The sequence below is a fragment of the Pocillopora verrucosa genome, chromosome 3 (genome assembly GCF_036669915.1).
Source record: "Pocillopora verrucosa isolate sample1 chromosome 3, ASM3666991v2, whole genome shotgun sequence".
Classification (NCBI taxonomy): Eukaryota; Metazoa; Cnidaria; class Anthozoa; order Scleractinia; family Pocilloporidae; genus Pocillopora; species Pocillopora verrucosa.
The window spans coordinates 7,252,076-7,269,299 of NC_089314.1; the positions used below are offsets into that span (position 1 = coordinate 7,252,076).

Consider the following 17,224-nt stretch of genomic DNA (forward strand, 5'->3'; position numbering starts at 1 on the left):
AATAACAAAAGGCTGACATCTTGTTTGAACGATTCCTGGTGCAGCGGCCGCCCTCTGTCCCTGCTTATTTTCTCTTGGTTCCATGAAATTTTGTGATGTGTCAAATTAGATTCATTATTCCTTAATTTCTTTGTTATTGTAATATTTCCTCATAATAACTTTACCCTCAAATGCCTTGAAATGTATCTTTAGTTTGAATCACGCTAGTAAGAATATATCCCATTGGGTGTTTTTTGTGAAAGATTTTTCAGTATTTTTATCAGAAATTCATTCTGAGTGACGGAGAAATTTGATGATTTTAGTACAGAGGTGAACAAGAGTAGATGCCATAATATTTTTCATCATGACTCTCCTATAGCTGTCTGACCTGAACTTTTTCCTGTCTGGTAATTAGATGGAAATGCTGCAGGCAAAACAGGAGCAAGAAAAAAAGAGACTCCGTGAACAGATGGAAGCTGAAGCAGCGGTCCAACGACAACAAATGGAGAACATGGTAAAGGCGAGAATGATGGAGGTTGAAAAACACAGACCAAATTTCATGCAAGAAAACCAGGTACTCAGCCAACGACTTGCACAAATGTAAAAATCAAATGAAGGCATGGAGAAGACAGTGGAGAGCTTGAGACAACAGCTGCTACTCAATCAGAGCCGACAACGGCAAGTTCAAAAGCCGGGATTCTTTGATAGAGCGCTGCAAATGGTACCAGTCTTAGGCGGGGTCGCTAGCACCTTATCAAAGTGTAGCGTTATGTAAAGCCTCTAAAGTTATCCCTTAAAATGAACACTAGTTAAATTGTTAAGTAGTTGCATTGTATCAGCTTCCAGTTAATTATAATTTGCAACGAGTTAACCACCTTAAAGTTATGTAACACGTTTCCTGCCAATGGATATGAAGTTGATTTTATACAGAAAGTGAAAATTGTGTGTTGTCCGTGATACCAATTAGGCTGCAAAACAACTTGAATGTGATCTAAAATATAATAATTTGAAAAAAGAAACCAATCGTGTCTTCTTATTATTTAAAGCTAGCGCAAAGAAAATCCCCTTTACGAGGAGTTAAGCCCGAAACCTAACAAACCATCGTAGGCTCTGTGTACGACAAATTTGATAAAGGTTGAGATATCAAGTTTTTTTTAGTGTGCTCTAGCGGAAGAGAAGTGGGGAAGGAAGGGGCAAACGACGAAAAGGATGCTTAGATGCCTAGCTTTTAATGCCTGCTGAACGAGTGAAACAGCGTAGAATAACTCAAGGAACGACGGGCGGCTTGTGGAAATAAACAAGTGGTTATAGGAAAAAAAAAGCAAACAAACATGCAAACAAAAAATCAAAAACAATATTAAAAACGGTCGGTGGGTGGGACACGAAAGCCGTTATTGTTACACAAGTCAGGCCGACAGATTCTGCGATAAATTACCAAAAAAGAAAAAAAAGGCAAATCAAAACCATGAAAATTTACCAGTTTTTCCTCTCATCCAGGGGCTGCCTATATCGAACTAAAGACTAAATACTAGTCTTTTTAATACAAAGTCTGCGCAAAAATATCATTCTGTGCGTGGTGCGTTCAGCTGTGAAAGAACTATTTAAATGACTGTGCCTTGGGGTCCAGACAACAAGGATAGAGGTCGTATACAGGGTCTTTTTCAAGCACTTATGCCATCTGTACTTTAATTACAAAAAGATTAAGATATTTTATAAAAATCCTTTTAATAAATCAATAAAAGTGAGGGTAAAAAAGATGACAACGTTGGGTAAAAATTAACGTACTAAATTGCTATTTACAATGACAAGTGAGACAAACAAGCATTTAAGCTTGTAACACCAATTATCGACTTAAAATTTCCTGATCACGAAAGATTTTCCATAAATCTCCAGTTTCAAGCATCATCAATGCAAAGCATCACAAAATAAGCCTAACTGAAAGCACAACGCTGCCTGTGAACTGATCCAAGCTCAAGGAATCATTCATCTGTTCCTTTTCTCAAAGTCGGCTTTTTTTGTAAGGAAAAAATGAGCTTGTCAGCTAATTAGAATCAATAAAATTAATTGAATTAATAAGTTTGAATTAACTGAGTTGAGTAATTTGAATTAATTAACTTGAAAAAATTGAGCTTGTCTTCTGCCAGGGTCTCAGTTGCTGGAAAAGATCGAATTATTGGAAGAGTGAAAATTGGGGTTTGGGAAGGACAGGAAGCTCCTCTCACTCTTCCCGAGACCTCCAATGTCTCAGCTCACCCCTTTTTTGGCCGTCTCCATAAAAGGAGAGCCTGGCACAGACGAATAGAGGGGCCTTTCTTTCTTCGCGTCAAAAAGTCACTTTTGGAATCTATGCTAAACTATTTCACTCTGATATTCTAAAAAATTCGTTTAGCGTTCTGATTGGCAAAAAAACTGAGTAACAACTCGGTACTTTATTGCTGAAAATAACTTGCATTTCCGGTTACAATATAAGACGTTTCAACGTGAAATCACGAAAATTTGTGTGATCTGTGATTAGAAGGGAAATACCGTCGGCAAATTATTTAAGTTTTCAATTCGAACTGGACGCTACTCCTATACGTTATGCTGAAATAAAGACATAGCCCCATAAGAGACGGGAAATACGTCCAGCAATTTCCAAAATTCTAAATAAACAATAGTCTTCATTTGGCGCAAATACATGCACGATGGTTTTTGTTTTTGTTGCTGTTCGGACTTGATCTGTTCCGAGATGCGAACAGTTTCCGAGTGTGAAGCTCGAGGAAAAGTGAGAGCTTAAAGCAACAGATAATAATCTTGAATTAAATTTAAAAGGAAGACTTCTTTTGTTGTGGACGTTAAGGTTTGAAAATTGAGGAATATTACTTAGGGTATATTCACGGATATTCTCCAGTTTTAGCTGATGTATATTCGGTCACGTGATGCATTTAGACCAATCCCGCGCGCGCAAACAAAAATATTTGATGGATTATATTATGAAATATCAATCTTCTCACTTCTCGCTAAATCAGTTGTCACAGAAACGTTTTTTCTGAGCGCTTACTCATTTTCATCATCATCATCATCGAGATCGTCACTAACTTCATCATCGCCATCATCCTCATCATCATCATCATCGAGATGCTCACTATCTTCAGCTTCGTCATTATCATCATCGTCATCGTCGTCATCCTCACTTTCGTCATCATCATCATCGTCATCATCATCGCCGTCGTCGTCGTTGTCGTCATCATCTGGCTCTTTTCTGAACCTTATTCCTTCTTTTTTCAGCTCAGCTTCTGTAAGAAGTCGATTGATCCACTCTCCACCTTTACTTTCAACTTCCTATCACAGGACGAAAAAAGGACACAACATCAACCACAGCACCAATTAAGTGAAACTCTCAACTGGCATTTTTACACCAGATAAATATCTAAAGGATCTTGATTCTCCCCACGTATATCGGAATATTACGTTTCCTTCGCTATGGCAAAATACACCTGTTTCACTAATTTCTATGTAACACTCAACTTACATTTTAACACACAAGATAAATATTTCTCGCAATCAAAGATATTAGTCCATATAGCGAGCAGTGAAAGAGGACATTCACTTTTGAATTCAAATAGCTACAAGTGACTAAGATCATTTTATAACGAAGAAAACGATCTCAGTTACAAATAACAAAAAACAATGCTCCCTGACGATTAAGATGAGGTGAAGGTTTACAAACAAACACATAAATTACAATAAATACTAACTTTTTTGGGGGGAGGAAAACTGTCTAGTATCTTCGAAATTATTTATTTTCCACAAAAAAAGTATTAGCTAAGTTATTGACTGCCCGAGAGTAAATCAACGATTTAACAATTTTCCAACCTTGCACGACTACACGCAACGGGTTTTACTCCAGTTCACCTCTCAACCAACATAATTGTTACACGATTGAAAGACAGACAACCCTAAATATTTCTTTTTGATGACCCGGAGTCCTCGATGTAATGTTTTCCTTGACTTTCCCAAAAGTAAAGAACTTTCCTCTCAATGTAACCGTACTTTTCTGACAAAACCATTTGAATCATATACGAGACACTTAAAAAAGAATCCAACTGATAAATAAGAATAAGGAAACCATTTAAGAGCGAGTAAATTATAGCGCAGTGCCGAGTTTGACTAGTAGCCGCGTGTCACGGGTCGCACCTATGAAGTTTAAGCTTTTAAAATGATTTCTTTTGATTTTTCGTTTGTTTTCTAGCAGGGCGCTTACGCCTGACGCACAGTAATGCTTCATTCTTCAAGCGCTAACTTCACAGGTTCCATAACATAACGTCTTTCTCAGATCTTTCAGCTGAATGAGATGTTAATGGAAACTTCGCCTCCAAAAGGCTTCTTCTCACGACTAGTGGAAGCGCTTTATTTTGTTTAGGACGTGGTAATATTGGTCTTATTTTGGATACAGAATGGGAACATCGAGCCGAAGTGCTTATCAGAGGTGACCCATGTGAAACACTTTCTTGATTTTTTTCCTCCTTTCCCCGCCCCCGCTCCCCCCCCTCCCCCTCCAAAAAAAAATTATATATATTTATCCATTGAATTTTGTGCCCGACTGTCTTCTTTTCCAATTCCTTCTCGCTATTATCTCTTTTTGCCTTATTACCAATCCCGGAGTACTTTGCTCTTTATTCTATGCTATATTTTCGTTTAACACACCAAAAAGGTTTTAGAGCGTAAGGTTTGAAATAGCCATTTTAACAAATTCGCTATTTACAATGTTTTTCTTTAATTTTTCTTAAAAGAAAAAAAAATAGGCTTCTATGACAAAGGCGACCGAGGGCCCTACGAGCATCTGACGGAGTTACTCAACATGGGCAGTGCAGCTACAGACAAAAAGAATCCAACTGATAAATAAGAATAATGAAACCATTTAAAAGCAAGTAAATTATAGCACCGTGTCAGTTTCTTTTTGGATGTTAATATTTTAACCTACAACTTTTGGTGAATTATTTCCTATCATCAGTACAAACCTTTAAAACGTAAATTTATGACAATAGAATCAACATGATTTCGCTTTTCAAAACACGCATTTGGATTTAACACAAGAAAAAACCTTTTTTACTTGGTTCTTTCTATTTTGTTGGGTTAACGCTTCCTGTTAATGAAAGCGAATAGATGCTGCTACAGATTGTCAGGCACAACGTCATCAAATCCAAAGCATGTATGAGTTCACAGTAATTTCAGGTCATATAATCAAACCCAAATAAAAGCATCCCATAATAACAACACAAGCCTAAAAATTCAAAAATTAACATTGCGCAAAGAAGTTTGGTCCGAGAAAAATTCTCACAATTCATCTTTTTTTCTCTCTCTTATGTAAGGCATAGCTACAGAAGATTTCTCTAACAAGATTTCGCTAAAACTCAAAGGCCAATCGAATGAACTCGAATGAATCAAACTCCCAAAGTTTTCAATTAGGTTTCAGTAATCAAGCATCCACTACACTGGAAACTACTGTCTGTAAATAATATCAAAGTTTTGAAAGCTAAATTTGTTTATGTCTTAATTTAATCTTAGACAAATTTTTCTGGAAACCATAGTCAAAGAAGCATTACATGAACCATTAAAGTACTTAACATGGGCTGTTTACGGTCTCCGCCATCCCCAACAATTGCTCCTGATGTCACAAAATAGAAATAGAAAATTTCGAAAATAGTGACTGCTCCTGATGTCTACATTCTTTCCCATTCAGACTATTCTAATCAATTTTATCAAAAGCAACTTGCTGGAAACAATATCTAGTGCTATTCTGAGGAACGTCTAACTAAAGATTAGATACAACTGAGTGAAACAACAAAAAGACTCTTACATGGTAATCAGTGAACAAAGCGATGCCTCTCCCATTTACTGCTGTACACAACTCTTCAGTCTCTGTCTTTGTCATCTGAACACACTTCAGAATCAGGCCCTTCAGCTTAGGAACACTGCTGAGATGCTGGACCAGGTCCCTGACTCCTCTGCCAAGTGGATTCCACCCTAGAAAAAGATCTCTCAGCTCTGGTACATCCTTAAGTGCACGAGCCAGTGCAGATGCTTCATCTTCACCCATATTTGTATCCAACAGGTTCAGCTTAGTCAGATTGGGTACACTGTTCAGGTTCTTGGCCAGTTCAATGATCCCGTGACCCAGTGCATTGTGAGACATATCAAGACCGCTCAGCTCTGGTACATCCTTAAGTGCACGAGCCAGTGCTGATGCTTCATCTTCACCTATATTTGTATGCGACAGGTTCAGCCAAGTCAGATTGGGTACACTGTTCAGGTTCTTGGCCAGTTCAATGATCCCGTGACCCAGTGCATTGTGAAACATATCCAGTTGTTTTAACTTGTTTAAGTACTGTAATGAGGCAGCCAGTGCAGCACATTCCTTTTCTCCCATTTGAACATAACCTAACTCTAAAATAGTCAACCGTGGAGTGTGATGAAGATTCTTGGCCAAATGACTCACACCGCTGTGTAAGGAGTTGGTTGACAAGCAGAGCTCATGCAAGTTTGGAGAGTGGTGCAGTGACTCAGCAATAAAAGCAGCACACTTTGCTGTTAGATTGAAATTGCGAAGTTTTAATTTGTGGAGATTGTCAGTAAAATTAATTCTGTGAATCGCGTTCTCAATCGAATTACCTTCCAAGGCATCTATCACGCTCCCGCATACAAATATATAAATATCTCGAAGAGCTGTTAATAAAGGCAACAAGTTCTTCAACAGAACAAAATCCTCAACTGTTTTCACATATAACTGAACCTCTCTCACCAGTGACAAACAATGTTGTTGTGCCTGGTCAGATCTGTTCTCAGTCAGAGACAGTGCAACGTTGTTGTCCTCATTCTCTCCCAGATTATCTACAGGTGGCTGAGAAGAACAAACCGGCGCTGATATCAGTTCAGGAAGAAGTTTAGAGCAAAAAACAGCATCTGTTATGCGACGTAGATAGATAAAGTTTTTTTTTTCGCTTTTTTTGAGGAAAAGGTTCGCATGGAGTAAATCGGCGTATTTTTTAAAATCTTTAACTTCTCCAGAGCACGTTAAAACGACCGCGTTCAAGTCAGACAATATGGATAGAATACTCTCACGATCATTATATTTAGTTGTATATTTAAAAAATAAATAGTTTGGAAAACTGGCGGTGCCTTTGAAGAAGTTTTTCTCAGCAGCAGTAGACACGTGTTCGTCATGAAGCATTACGACATGGTTAACACATGAGAGAAATGTGGAGTACACAGTTAGTCTGTCCGAGGCTGGACAACAAAACAAACAATCGACACAGAATTCAATAAAGTCCCATTGTTCATCAGACAAATCATTGACAGAAGGCGTCCTAGTGAAATTGTAAATTGTGAGACCTTCTTTCTCTCCGACATAACGTAGATGATCAAAAACAAAGCTGGCAGCATCTGATGACAACTCACAAACGAATTTTAGAACTTCATCCATCTTCTTTGATTTTTCAAACGTATCCATTCCTGACAGGCAGGTGACAGTTTCATTCTTCTTAACCTTCACTTCTTGAACAATGAACCAGGCGGCGAGAAACTCCTGAACGGACTTGTGAAGAAAATACACGATCTTCTCACGGTTCAAAGCGGAAAGTTTGGAAACTTGAAAAAAACCGACATGAATAAGCTTCTCGTACAGATCACCAGGCGGAAATTTACTGAAGTTAAAATGAAGGCGGTCCTCCAAAAGAGCATCAAAAGCAAGTTTTCCTATTTTGGAAAGTTCCTCTGGATATTCATCTATGCTTTTATCTGTTGCCACGTTGTCCGAGTCTTTAGTAACCATATGATTCAAGAGAGTCCGAATAAATCCTACGTAAATTTCCGCACGAGATGTTGGTGATTGATGCTTTTTCTCTTTCCAGAGAAGACACAACATCAACAACAATAGCGGAATCTCTGCCATCTCCTCGAGGTGATGCTTTCTTAGGTATTCAAGTAGCCCTTTAACGTCCTCCTCATCAGGAAGAATCTTACTTGCAAACTGTTTCTTCTGTTCCCAGCTATCGAACCCGTTAAGTTCAAACTGAGCGTGACTTGGCACTCTAAGCTCATCCTCTTTCACTGGCCGCGTTGTGATCATTACACAACAGTCTCTCAGTTGACTGCCTCTCCAAATCTGGTGAATTATGGATGATTTTCCACCGCTGTACTCATCATATCCATCCAAAATGAGCAGCACTTTCTCTTGGTTCTGACGGACATATTCACACAAGTTATTGACTGCCATCGGGTCATCAGCAGACAACAGTTCCGCTGTTTTTAACATGGTACAGAGGTCCGAAATACCACAAACGTCTCGTAACCTGATTAACAGTAAAAGATTGAACTTTTCGAGGATCTTCTTTCTGCCATTTGCCCAATCCACAGCTACTTTTTGAGTGAAAGTAGACTTTCCTATTCCAGGTCTTCCATACACCAGAATTCGTCTACGGATGGGATGATCTTCGTCACCTTCAAATACTTCACTGCTGTCTCCCAGCTTTTTTTTCGTTGTCCCGTCAGGTTTCCTGTGGTCTTGTAAAAACGTTACTTGTATGTAAATGCTATTAATGTGTACTGTGTTGTCTGGGTCCCATGGTGTTATTTTCACTTGACACATGGTGTTGTAAAACGCCCTCAACTGATTCCGGCACCATTCCCAAAATTCTGTTACAGACGAGTCTGTAGACAAAAAACAAGTAGCTTGGTAAAATTCTCTTTCTCCCACATCGAAAAGAAAATCACTCGAGAAGGGTTTTCGAACAATAAGGAGAATAATTCTTTCCATCTGTAATTTGTAACTTTGACGACGTCACTCTTTACTTCCGAAGGTAAATATACACATTTTTACTATCTGCTCACTACGGTGTTTTTTTTTCTTTTTTTTTTTGGGGGGGGGGGAGGAGGGAGAGGTTTGGGGGTTCGATTTGCCCCTAATTCACGAGTACAGTCTTCGATCGTCCCGTGAAGGAGAGAAGCGTGGGCTCATTTCACGAACAGCGGCTGGCAATCGAGGCTATTGTTTGCTCCGCTACACAAAAATCTTAAAAAAATATATTGATTTGTTCTGTGACAAGTGAAATTAATATCAAGACAAACATTAGGGAAAACCTCAAATATTGTAGTAACTATGAGTTTCTAATGCTTAAGTTCGAACATTAGCTCCTCGTTGGACCGATTGGGTTGTGTGTGGTTTATAAAATGGGGGTTGGGCTAAAAGGAGGGGAGGGGTAAGGCGGGAGATTCCAGGTGTCTTATGAGTATGTTGCAGCTGAGCCCTCCCTCTCTTGCTAATGTAATAACCTTTTGTAGATTTTTTCAGACCATTCCCTATTTTCATTGTTAAACGCCGTTAATCTTGCTTCCACAATTTCGAGATGACGCCCGACGGTCTTCCATTTTTCGAGTTTCTGCGAAAGCCTCTCTAAATCTTCGTCGCTAGTAACTCCTTGCAGCGAAGTATCAAGAGGAGAGGATAGCGAGTATTACGTATTGCATCTATTCATGCCATTTTGTTGGATCCACGCATTTTTATTTTACAAAGGCAGATGGAAGGAAGATGGGGTTGGGGGTTGGGGATTAACGGGCACGCCCATAGATTTTTTTCAGACCATTCCCTATTTTCTTTGTTAAACGCCGTTAATCTTGCTTCCACAATTTCGAGATGACGCCCGACTATCTTCCATTTTTCGAGTTTCTGCGAAAGCCTCTCTAAATCTTCGTCGTTGGTCACTCCTTGCAGCGAAGTATCAAGATGAGAGGATAGCGAGTAGTACGTATTGCATCTATTCATGCCATGTTGCTGGATCCACGCATATTTATCTCACAAAGGCAGGGGGAAGGAAGATGGGGTTAGGGGGTGGGGGTTAACGGGCACGCCCATAGACATGTCCTCATTTTACCTCTTTCCTTTGGGATTGAGGCGTCACTCGGAGACGACTCTTCATCACGGCCTTTCACCTTTGGCGGAGGCAAATGTTTAGTAGAACCACCTGCATGATAACGAATGTAAAAAAATAATTAGAACAGAACATTTTATATGAGCCAACAGATTTATTGTGGCCAATTTGTGCCATTGCATTATGCATCCCTGCTGTGCATCATTAGGCACGAAAAATGCACATCCACATACGCGAACAGAAGAAGTCATGTTCTTTTTTTCTTCTTGCCACTAAGAAAAATTGTCATCACCACGTAAACGGATTTGGTGACATACCATTTAAATCTCTACTTTGCGATCGAGCGAAAAGCTCTAAAAAAGATTTTCCATACAATAAGCAGCTTGGGTAAAGCCACTCTAAATCTTCGTCAGTGGGAACTCCTTGCTTGACTACAAACATAAAGACATCACAGCAAAGCATCAAGATGAGACGATAGCGAGTAGTAAGCAGTAGAGTAGAGTCTGTGAAATTCCCGACAAGCATGTAACATTTCTGATCCAAGGGCTGTTATGATTGGTCAGTGCATAATCATAGGTCATTAATCATGTTTTTAATTTAGTTTTGGTAATTCGGTTCCAGCACATTTATAGAACACAAAACTAAACGGCATACAAGACCAGCTTGTGACTGCAAGCAAATATACTGTAGGCCTAAAAAAAATTAAAGTTGATCTGTTTACCTTTGTAATGTGGCCAATCTTCAAAAATACTGCATTGGTTTAGAATGTTGGCAACAAGAGAAGCTGCTGTTACACTTGCAAATGTTTGCCAGTTTTCTCTCTCTTCAGTTCCATCTGCATATCCTGAAATACCCTTGACGACAACCCACTCCGTTTTCAGTTCATGCGCTGCACTGAAAACTCCTGAGACATACAATAACAAGCTATTATTAATAAAACAACAAATTTGCTCCAAAATCTATTGATTTTAACCTCTTCCATTGTTACCAAATTGTTATCAAAGATTTTCAAGGAACTAGAGATCTATTTTGGAAAGTCACCTTACATATAATAGGTGCAGAGCTAGTCCCTGCAGCTTCTCCCAGGTCCCGTACCATTCAGCCACTTAGACTGTACCCTTACTCCCTCCACATGTATATGAAATACTGGTCAGTTTATCAGTAGCCATCTATACTCCTGGGTGTGGAGACACACTGTGAGAATAAAGCCTCCCAGTCCAGACTACAACACAATGACTTGACAGCCCAGGGCTTGAACCCAGACCTCTTAATCTGAAGTCCAGTTTGTTCACACACAAGCCAGTGCATCCCTTGACACTGGCAGGAAAACTTACCCACCACAACTGATATCATATAAGTATCTATTTTCTCTCCCAGGATACAAATATATCCAAATATCTCTTTGAGCAGACTTTACAGTAACAGTGACTTCAAAGGAAAAAGAGATCTTACCCTCTCCTTCTGTTTCAATTGCAATTGCTTTAGGAAATGACTTCACCAGTTCATCTCGTCGCCACTCAGCTTTTACAAGCTCAGAACCACTCAAAACCTCACCACATTGGACTTCAACTTTCCTTTCTTTAGGATTTTCTAGGGGTGGATTCCAACCATAACCTGCATATTTGATGAGTTCAGCAATGTCCCTGCTTACAGGAGTTGTGAACCCACAAAATTTCCTTCCATCCTTTGTAACCTCCTGATGGGAATAGGTTGTGAGCTTTTCTGAAACAACCACATCCCCCAGCTTTGTTGATTCCTGATTCATACCACTACAGTGGCCTACAGAAAAGACAGCTTTTGGCCTCAGCTGAGTGACAGCATTCTTTACAACAGTCAAAGCACCACCAGGAACTTTAGAACCCTCTGAGCATTTCATCAAAGCAACTTTCAGTTTAACATCTTGATCATCACCAATGCTTCCAAAGTATACATGACCAAGCCCTTTCAAATAACTTCTGAATGGATCAACAACATAATGGTAGCAACTTAAGAATTCACAGTCCTTCACTGTTAACAACAGAATGTCAATTGGGAGTTGAACATCCTTCCAACGTTTAGAATTCTGGATTAGTTCACTTTTCTCTGGAAGACTAATATTGATCTTTGGTGGGTCACCATAATTGTTCTTTGGACTGCTCTTGTCAGTTTTCACAGTTTCTGACATTGCCAATCAGCTTCTGAATAAAAAAGCAATATAGAAACATATTAAAACTAAAATTCAGCAACTTATTACCTTGTGATTTAATTTCCCATGATTAAGCCTGGACACAATATAACTAGCCTCCAGTCCTGCCCATTTAATTGATGCAACTGTAAAAGTTAATGTTAATTTATTTTGGGACAGGATCACATTAAAGATAATCTGCTTCACTGCAGAAATCTACAAAGACAATCATTTTAAAATCATCAGTCATAATAACTGAAAAATACAAAATCAATCACAATGGGTGTCAAAGCCAAAATAAAAATATTGATTTGTGTTTTTATATGACCTTGTACCAAATAAATGTAAAATCCCAGGCAGATATGAATAATTGCATCTGGTGGCAAACATCAGAGAAAACTGGACACATCTCCAGTTTGTACAACTGAGCTTATACTCCACTTAGATCAAACCATATGATAGAGAGAATTAACCTAAGGTCTTGTTCCAAGCCCAATGCACAGAAGTTGCATAAAATTTATTTTTTTAAGTTTAACATCCTTTTCAAAAAAGCAGCTAGTTATACATTACACACTTTTTGAAAATGTTCTTATCAAAGCAATAGGTGACAATTTGTTATTGTGTTTGGATGGTTGATTCCAGTTAAAATGATTTAATTTGTTAGGAAAGTGTTACATGTAAAGCTTTAGAGTACTTTGGAATGTTTGCTTGTTCGCTGTATATTAAGTCTAGTCATGTCAACACTGATTTATTTACCATGAGTGACAAAAGAAACAGAATAGTGTGTAGCACAATTCCAACACATGTGTCATACTCTGTGATGGTCCTTAACTAGCAACTGATACTGATTTCAGGTGACAAAGGAGACAACCATTTCCACAGCCCAAGCATAAGATGGTCTTTAATTAGCTATACTGATCAATGCTAATTTATTTTTGATAAGCAAAAAGTAAATAGAACAGTGTGTGAAGAACCATTCCCACAGCCTATGCATATGATGGTCTTTTAACAACTAGTCATTACACCTGCTCCATTCAGTCTAAAAGGAAATCGGATGAAGAATTGGACCTTTTTGAGAGGGAGAACTTGAAAAGAAGCAGACATGGTTTGATACTACTCTAGTTTAAAGATTAAATGAACTAGTGAGCATATGAAAGGACTTCTTGTTGCAGCCTTTTGATCACCCCTAATGAAGGCACTGGATAAGAGTGTCAAAACATTGGCTTGATGAATAATTGATTATTGTAACTTCTCGGTTACATTCATTAAATCTTTAAACCGGAGTAGCATCAAGCCATGTCTGATTGTCCGCCTGGTTGCCATGTGAACTTTAATATATTTGAAATGAAACTTTAACAAATAATCCTCAGAATACTGTTGTGAGAAAGGAAACCTACTAAAAGGCTACGAATTTACCAGTTCCTGATCCCATAGCACCCAACAGTTTCCAATTTTTGGGCACTGCTTAATTAACAGTGTCAACCATGAAGATGGAAACATTGATACCAAAAACAAACAACAAAAATTGGCATCTACATGTAGTGGTTGCCTATGGTGTATTAAACAATGAACTGATCTTCCACTTATTGGTAACAGGAATAAAGAGATGTGCAGTCAGAAAGTGAATAAAAGCCCTGACATTTGATAAGGCAAACACAAAAGACTGTGGAAACCTCACAAAACAATGCAAGTGTCTCAAAAAGAATTATTTGCAACAATGTGCACAGCCCTTGTCAGTAATGCAGGAGATCAGATCACAAGGGAAGATTTTGACCAGAAACTGTTTTAAAGAAATCTGCCAAGACTTCCAATCAAGTTGAAGATTTAAAATCAGATGAAAAGCTATAAATATATCATACATACAGGAACTGTTTTAAAGAAATCTGCCAGGACTTTCAATCAAGTTGACCACTCCAAATCAGATACATATGAATGAAGCCTTTTGAGCTCTATATAATTATGTGTATTAAGGCCACCTCTAGCTTTTTTCTTGGCCTGGTAATACAAAAGAATGCCACAACAGCTACCTCAATCAAGGCAGCAAGAGATTGAAATGGTTTCCTTGGGCATAATATTATCAGTTGTGATATTGATTGATGAAATTGACCAGCATTCAAAATACTTACACTTCCTATGTATCAACACTATCTTACTCCATTTCTGATCAAACAGCAGCTAAAAAATGTTGATCTAACTCCATAATTGTTTTTTGGATGTCGAAACAACCTTTCACCATAAAATTATATTTTCTTCTAGCAACTTGCATTGTTTGCCCCATGGCCATCCTAGAAATCTTTGTGAAAGAACAAAATCCTAGCACACGTAAGCTTAGTTTTGTGTCATGCTAATACTTGTTTACATCTAAAATAGAATATGATGTTGTCATACAGAATGTTGAGAATGTTAACCATCATACTGGTGTACAATGTATCCATTCACAAGTACATGTACAGTGTAGCGGAGCTCAAATTAAGTAGTTGTGGTTATCAGTTGATATACTGTGTTGCAGACTGGTAGCTGTATTGCTAGCTGAAGGTCTATCTCTTATTATTATTATTATTATTATTATTATTATTATTATTATTACTATCTTTATATCTATTTTTATTTTTCTTTACATAAACTTATATCTTTGTATGTCATTTAGACATACAAGATAAACACTCACTTTTCAAGTTGCTTCTCCTGTGAGATGGTAGCAGAAGTTGAATTAAACTCTCAGGTACTTGCTGTTGCTGGATTGAATCAATAATACCATCCACCAGATAAACCACTGATCCAGTAGATTGTGTGGCGGATTGTGTTCACACCAATCTACTGGGTAGTGATTAATCTGGTGGACAGCAAAAAATGCAACCAGCTGTTGGAAAAATAACTGCTCTCTGAGAAAATCACTGTAAGTTGTGGCTGTTCAGTTCAAATGGAACTTAACCCCAATTCAGAATATTCTGGAACTCAGCTGCAAGGAAGTAAAATACATATGGATCAATTGCTATTATCTATATGATAAGCTGAATTATACACACACTTTGATTGGTTCTTATATCAAAATTTAGTGAGTACATCCATGGCACACATTACTGCACCTCATGCACCACTTTTTTGTTCTTTTCACATTTTGATGAGAACTATGATGTATTTCCAAACAGATGTATGCAACACAAAATCTATTGAGAAAATGGAATAACCATTCAATTTACAATTGAATATGCATAAGTCATTAAAAAATTACAAGTAAGTTGTTCAGACATTAAGTTATAAAATAATGTACCTTTTGTTTTTTGCTCTTGAATACATGGGGTGTACAATTAAGCAAGAAATGTTGAGAGGAACAAAATCCTTATAGCACTAATGAAAAAATGTTTCTGTACATCATAAAAATGGTCAAGTAGATGACCAGCTGTTTATTAAGTTCATGATTTACTTATTTATTGAACATTAATGTATATAAAGGGTACTCTCTTACAACATGGTGATTCTCTTAAAAATGCATACAAAGACAAAATATCACAATCAAAATTCCAAAAGAAAACATGCTTAAATATAGTTCATAGAGACAAGGTGCAAAATTGCATTCTGAGCTGGATGCCAATGCTACTGAAAATTGACTGCAACCAGAATATTAATGTTAGTAATGCTAGCAGGGTATCTATTTAAGGTTTTCTCAGCATTCTTCATGCAAACTTGCACTCAGGAATGCAGAAATGAATCCATAATTTATTACATTAAATTCTAACACTTGTTTTCAGTAAAGTGTCGAGGTCTTTGAAACTATTTTGTATTTCAATTGAATAGAACATGTAACATTTTTTTTAAATCATTGAGACTTAGCAATCAAATCATTGCTTCAAATGGTAATTGAATCCAATTGTTTTATTGACACTTGGCACCCAAGTAAAGAAGTTAATTCCAGACCCTGAGTTAACAATGAAATAAAAAGCAAAGAAAGAGAGCATTTCAAAGTGGATCAGATTAGTAACGAGAAGCTTGTAGGCACTGGAAATAACACTGATCTTCACTGTGCTCTGGCAAACTTTCAAGTCCTCAAGTAAATTCAAGATCATAAAAGTGGTAAAATAAAATAAACACCAAACAGAGCTAAGTAAGACACTGATAGGATCGAGTGAAGAAGTTACAAATTATGCTCCCTTGCATCTGATGTAGAATGAACAAGAACTATTAACAAAAATTGGGCAAAGCAAAGCTGCTTGAAGTGAAGCCATTGAGAGCTAATTAGAACTAAAGGTACAAATATTTCACCATTATAGGATCCGAACTTAGGATATAATCTACTGTGTCATAGCAGTGATACTCCAGAATTATGATTTACAGTGTACAACGTTTGAATCACGCTTAAGAAACGTTTCTCCTGACCGAGATTCTTCTAAGAAATGGTAAATTTAGCTTTAATTGGTCAACCGATGTCGATTAAACGATACACATTACGTTTAAATCGATGAACTCTGAGCAAGCAGTTATAGATGAATTTATTTCTATAAAGACTGTTTCTTCTGGCCGAGATTCTTTAAAGAGATGATAAATTTAGCTTTAATTTGTACACCGATGTCGATTAAACGATACGCATTACGTTTAACTTGATGAACTCTATGCAAGCATCTACCGATGAATTCGAAGTTCGTCGATTTTCGAGGAACAGTCTCAGATAATTGAAATAAAACGAACGAACAACCAAACAACAATGAGACACTAGAAAAAAATAAAGAATTCATACGCAAAGCTCCCAATAAATAAATGATGACATATGCAACTTTCACTTTCATGATGAAGTATATATGTAAAAGATTGCTGATCTTATATGTTCATAAACAAAGATCGTCAATGCCAATCTACAAAAATCACTTAACCAGCTCTAAACTGTGCAATAGTACATTTTCTCGAGTGTTCATGTGTTAGAAATCCTGGAAATCCACTAAAACCATCCAATGAATATATTCTAGTTTAAATTAAGAGACCACAACCTTACCTCTATTTCCTCTTGACTCGACGATTGCACACGCTCGTGTTCAATGAAACTGAGCTACATATGTTGTACAACTTCATCTTGGTTATATAAAATTTACATAACGAACTGTTTTGCTGGTTCAGAGCCGGGCTGAAAGGAGGAAACACAAGGATTGTTTGCATTATATGTTGACTCCACTTTCGCGAGGGTACT

At 37.6% G+C, this 17,224-nt stretch overlaps 1 protein-coding gene across 1 annotated transcript; it reads right to left on the reverse strand.

Annotated features, from left to right (window-relative positions):
- Positions 1-1,728: 1,728 nt before the first annotated feature.
- LOC131799487 (NLR family CARD domain-containing protein 4-like) lies at positions 1,729-17,224 on the reverse strand. The gene is made up of 7 exons (XM_066163694.1): positions 17,033-17,224; positions 14,717-15,007; positions 11,337-12,061; positions 10,606-10,788; positions 9,888-9,977; positions 5,819-8,667; positions 1,729-3,300 (listed from the first exon to the last, which is right to left on the reverse strand). The coding sequence occupies exons 3-7, from the start codon at positions 12,046-12,048 to the stop codon at positions 3,016-3,018; spliced, it is 4,119 nt and encodes a 1,372-aa protein (XP_066019791.1). The 5' UTR covers positions 12,049-12,061; positions 14,717-15,007; positions 17,033-17,224; the 3' UTR covers positions 1,729-3,015.

Coding starts and splice junctions, on each gene's coding strand:
- LOC131799487 (XM_066163694.1), bottom strand. CDS start 12,048: ATGTCAGAAACTGTGAAAACTGACAAGAGCAGTCCAAAGAACAATTAT. Junction 10,789..11,336: donor AATTGAAACAGAAGGAGAGG/GTAAGATCTCTT, acceptor TGTATGTCTCAG/GAGTTTTCAGTGCAGCGCAT. Junction 9,978..10,605: donor AGATTGGCCACATTACAAAG/GTAAACAGATCA, acceptor GTTATCATGCAG/GTGGTTCTACTAAACATTTG.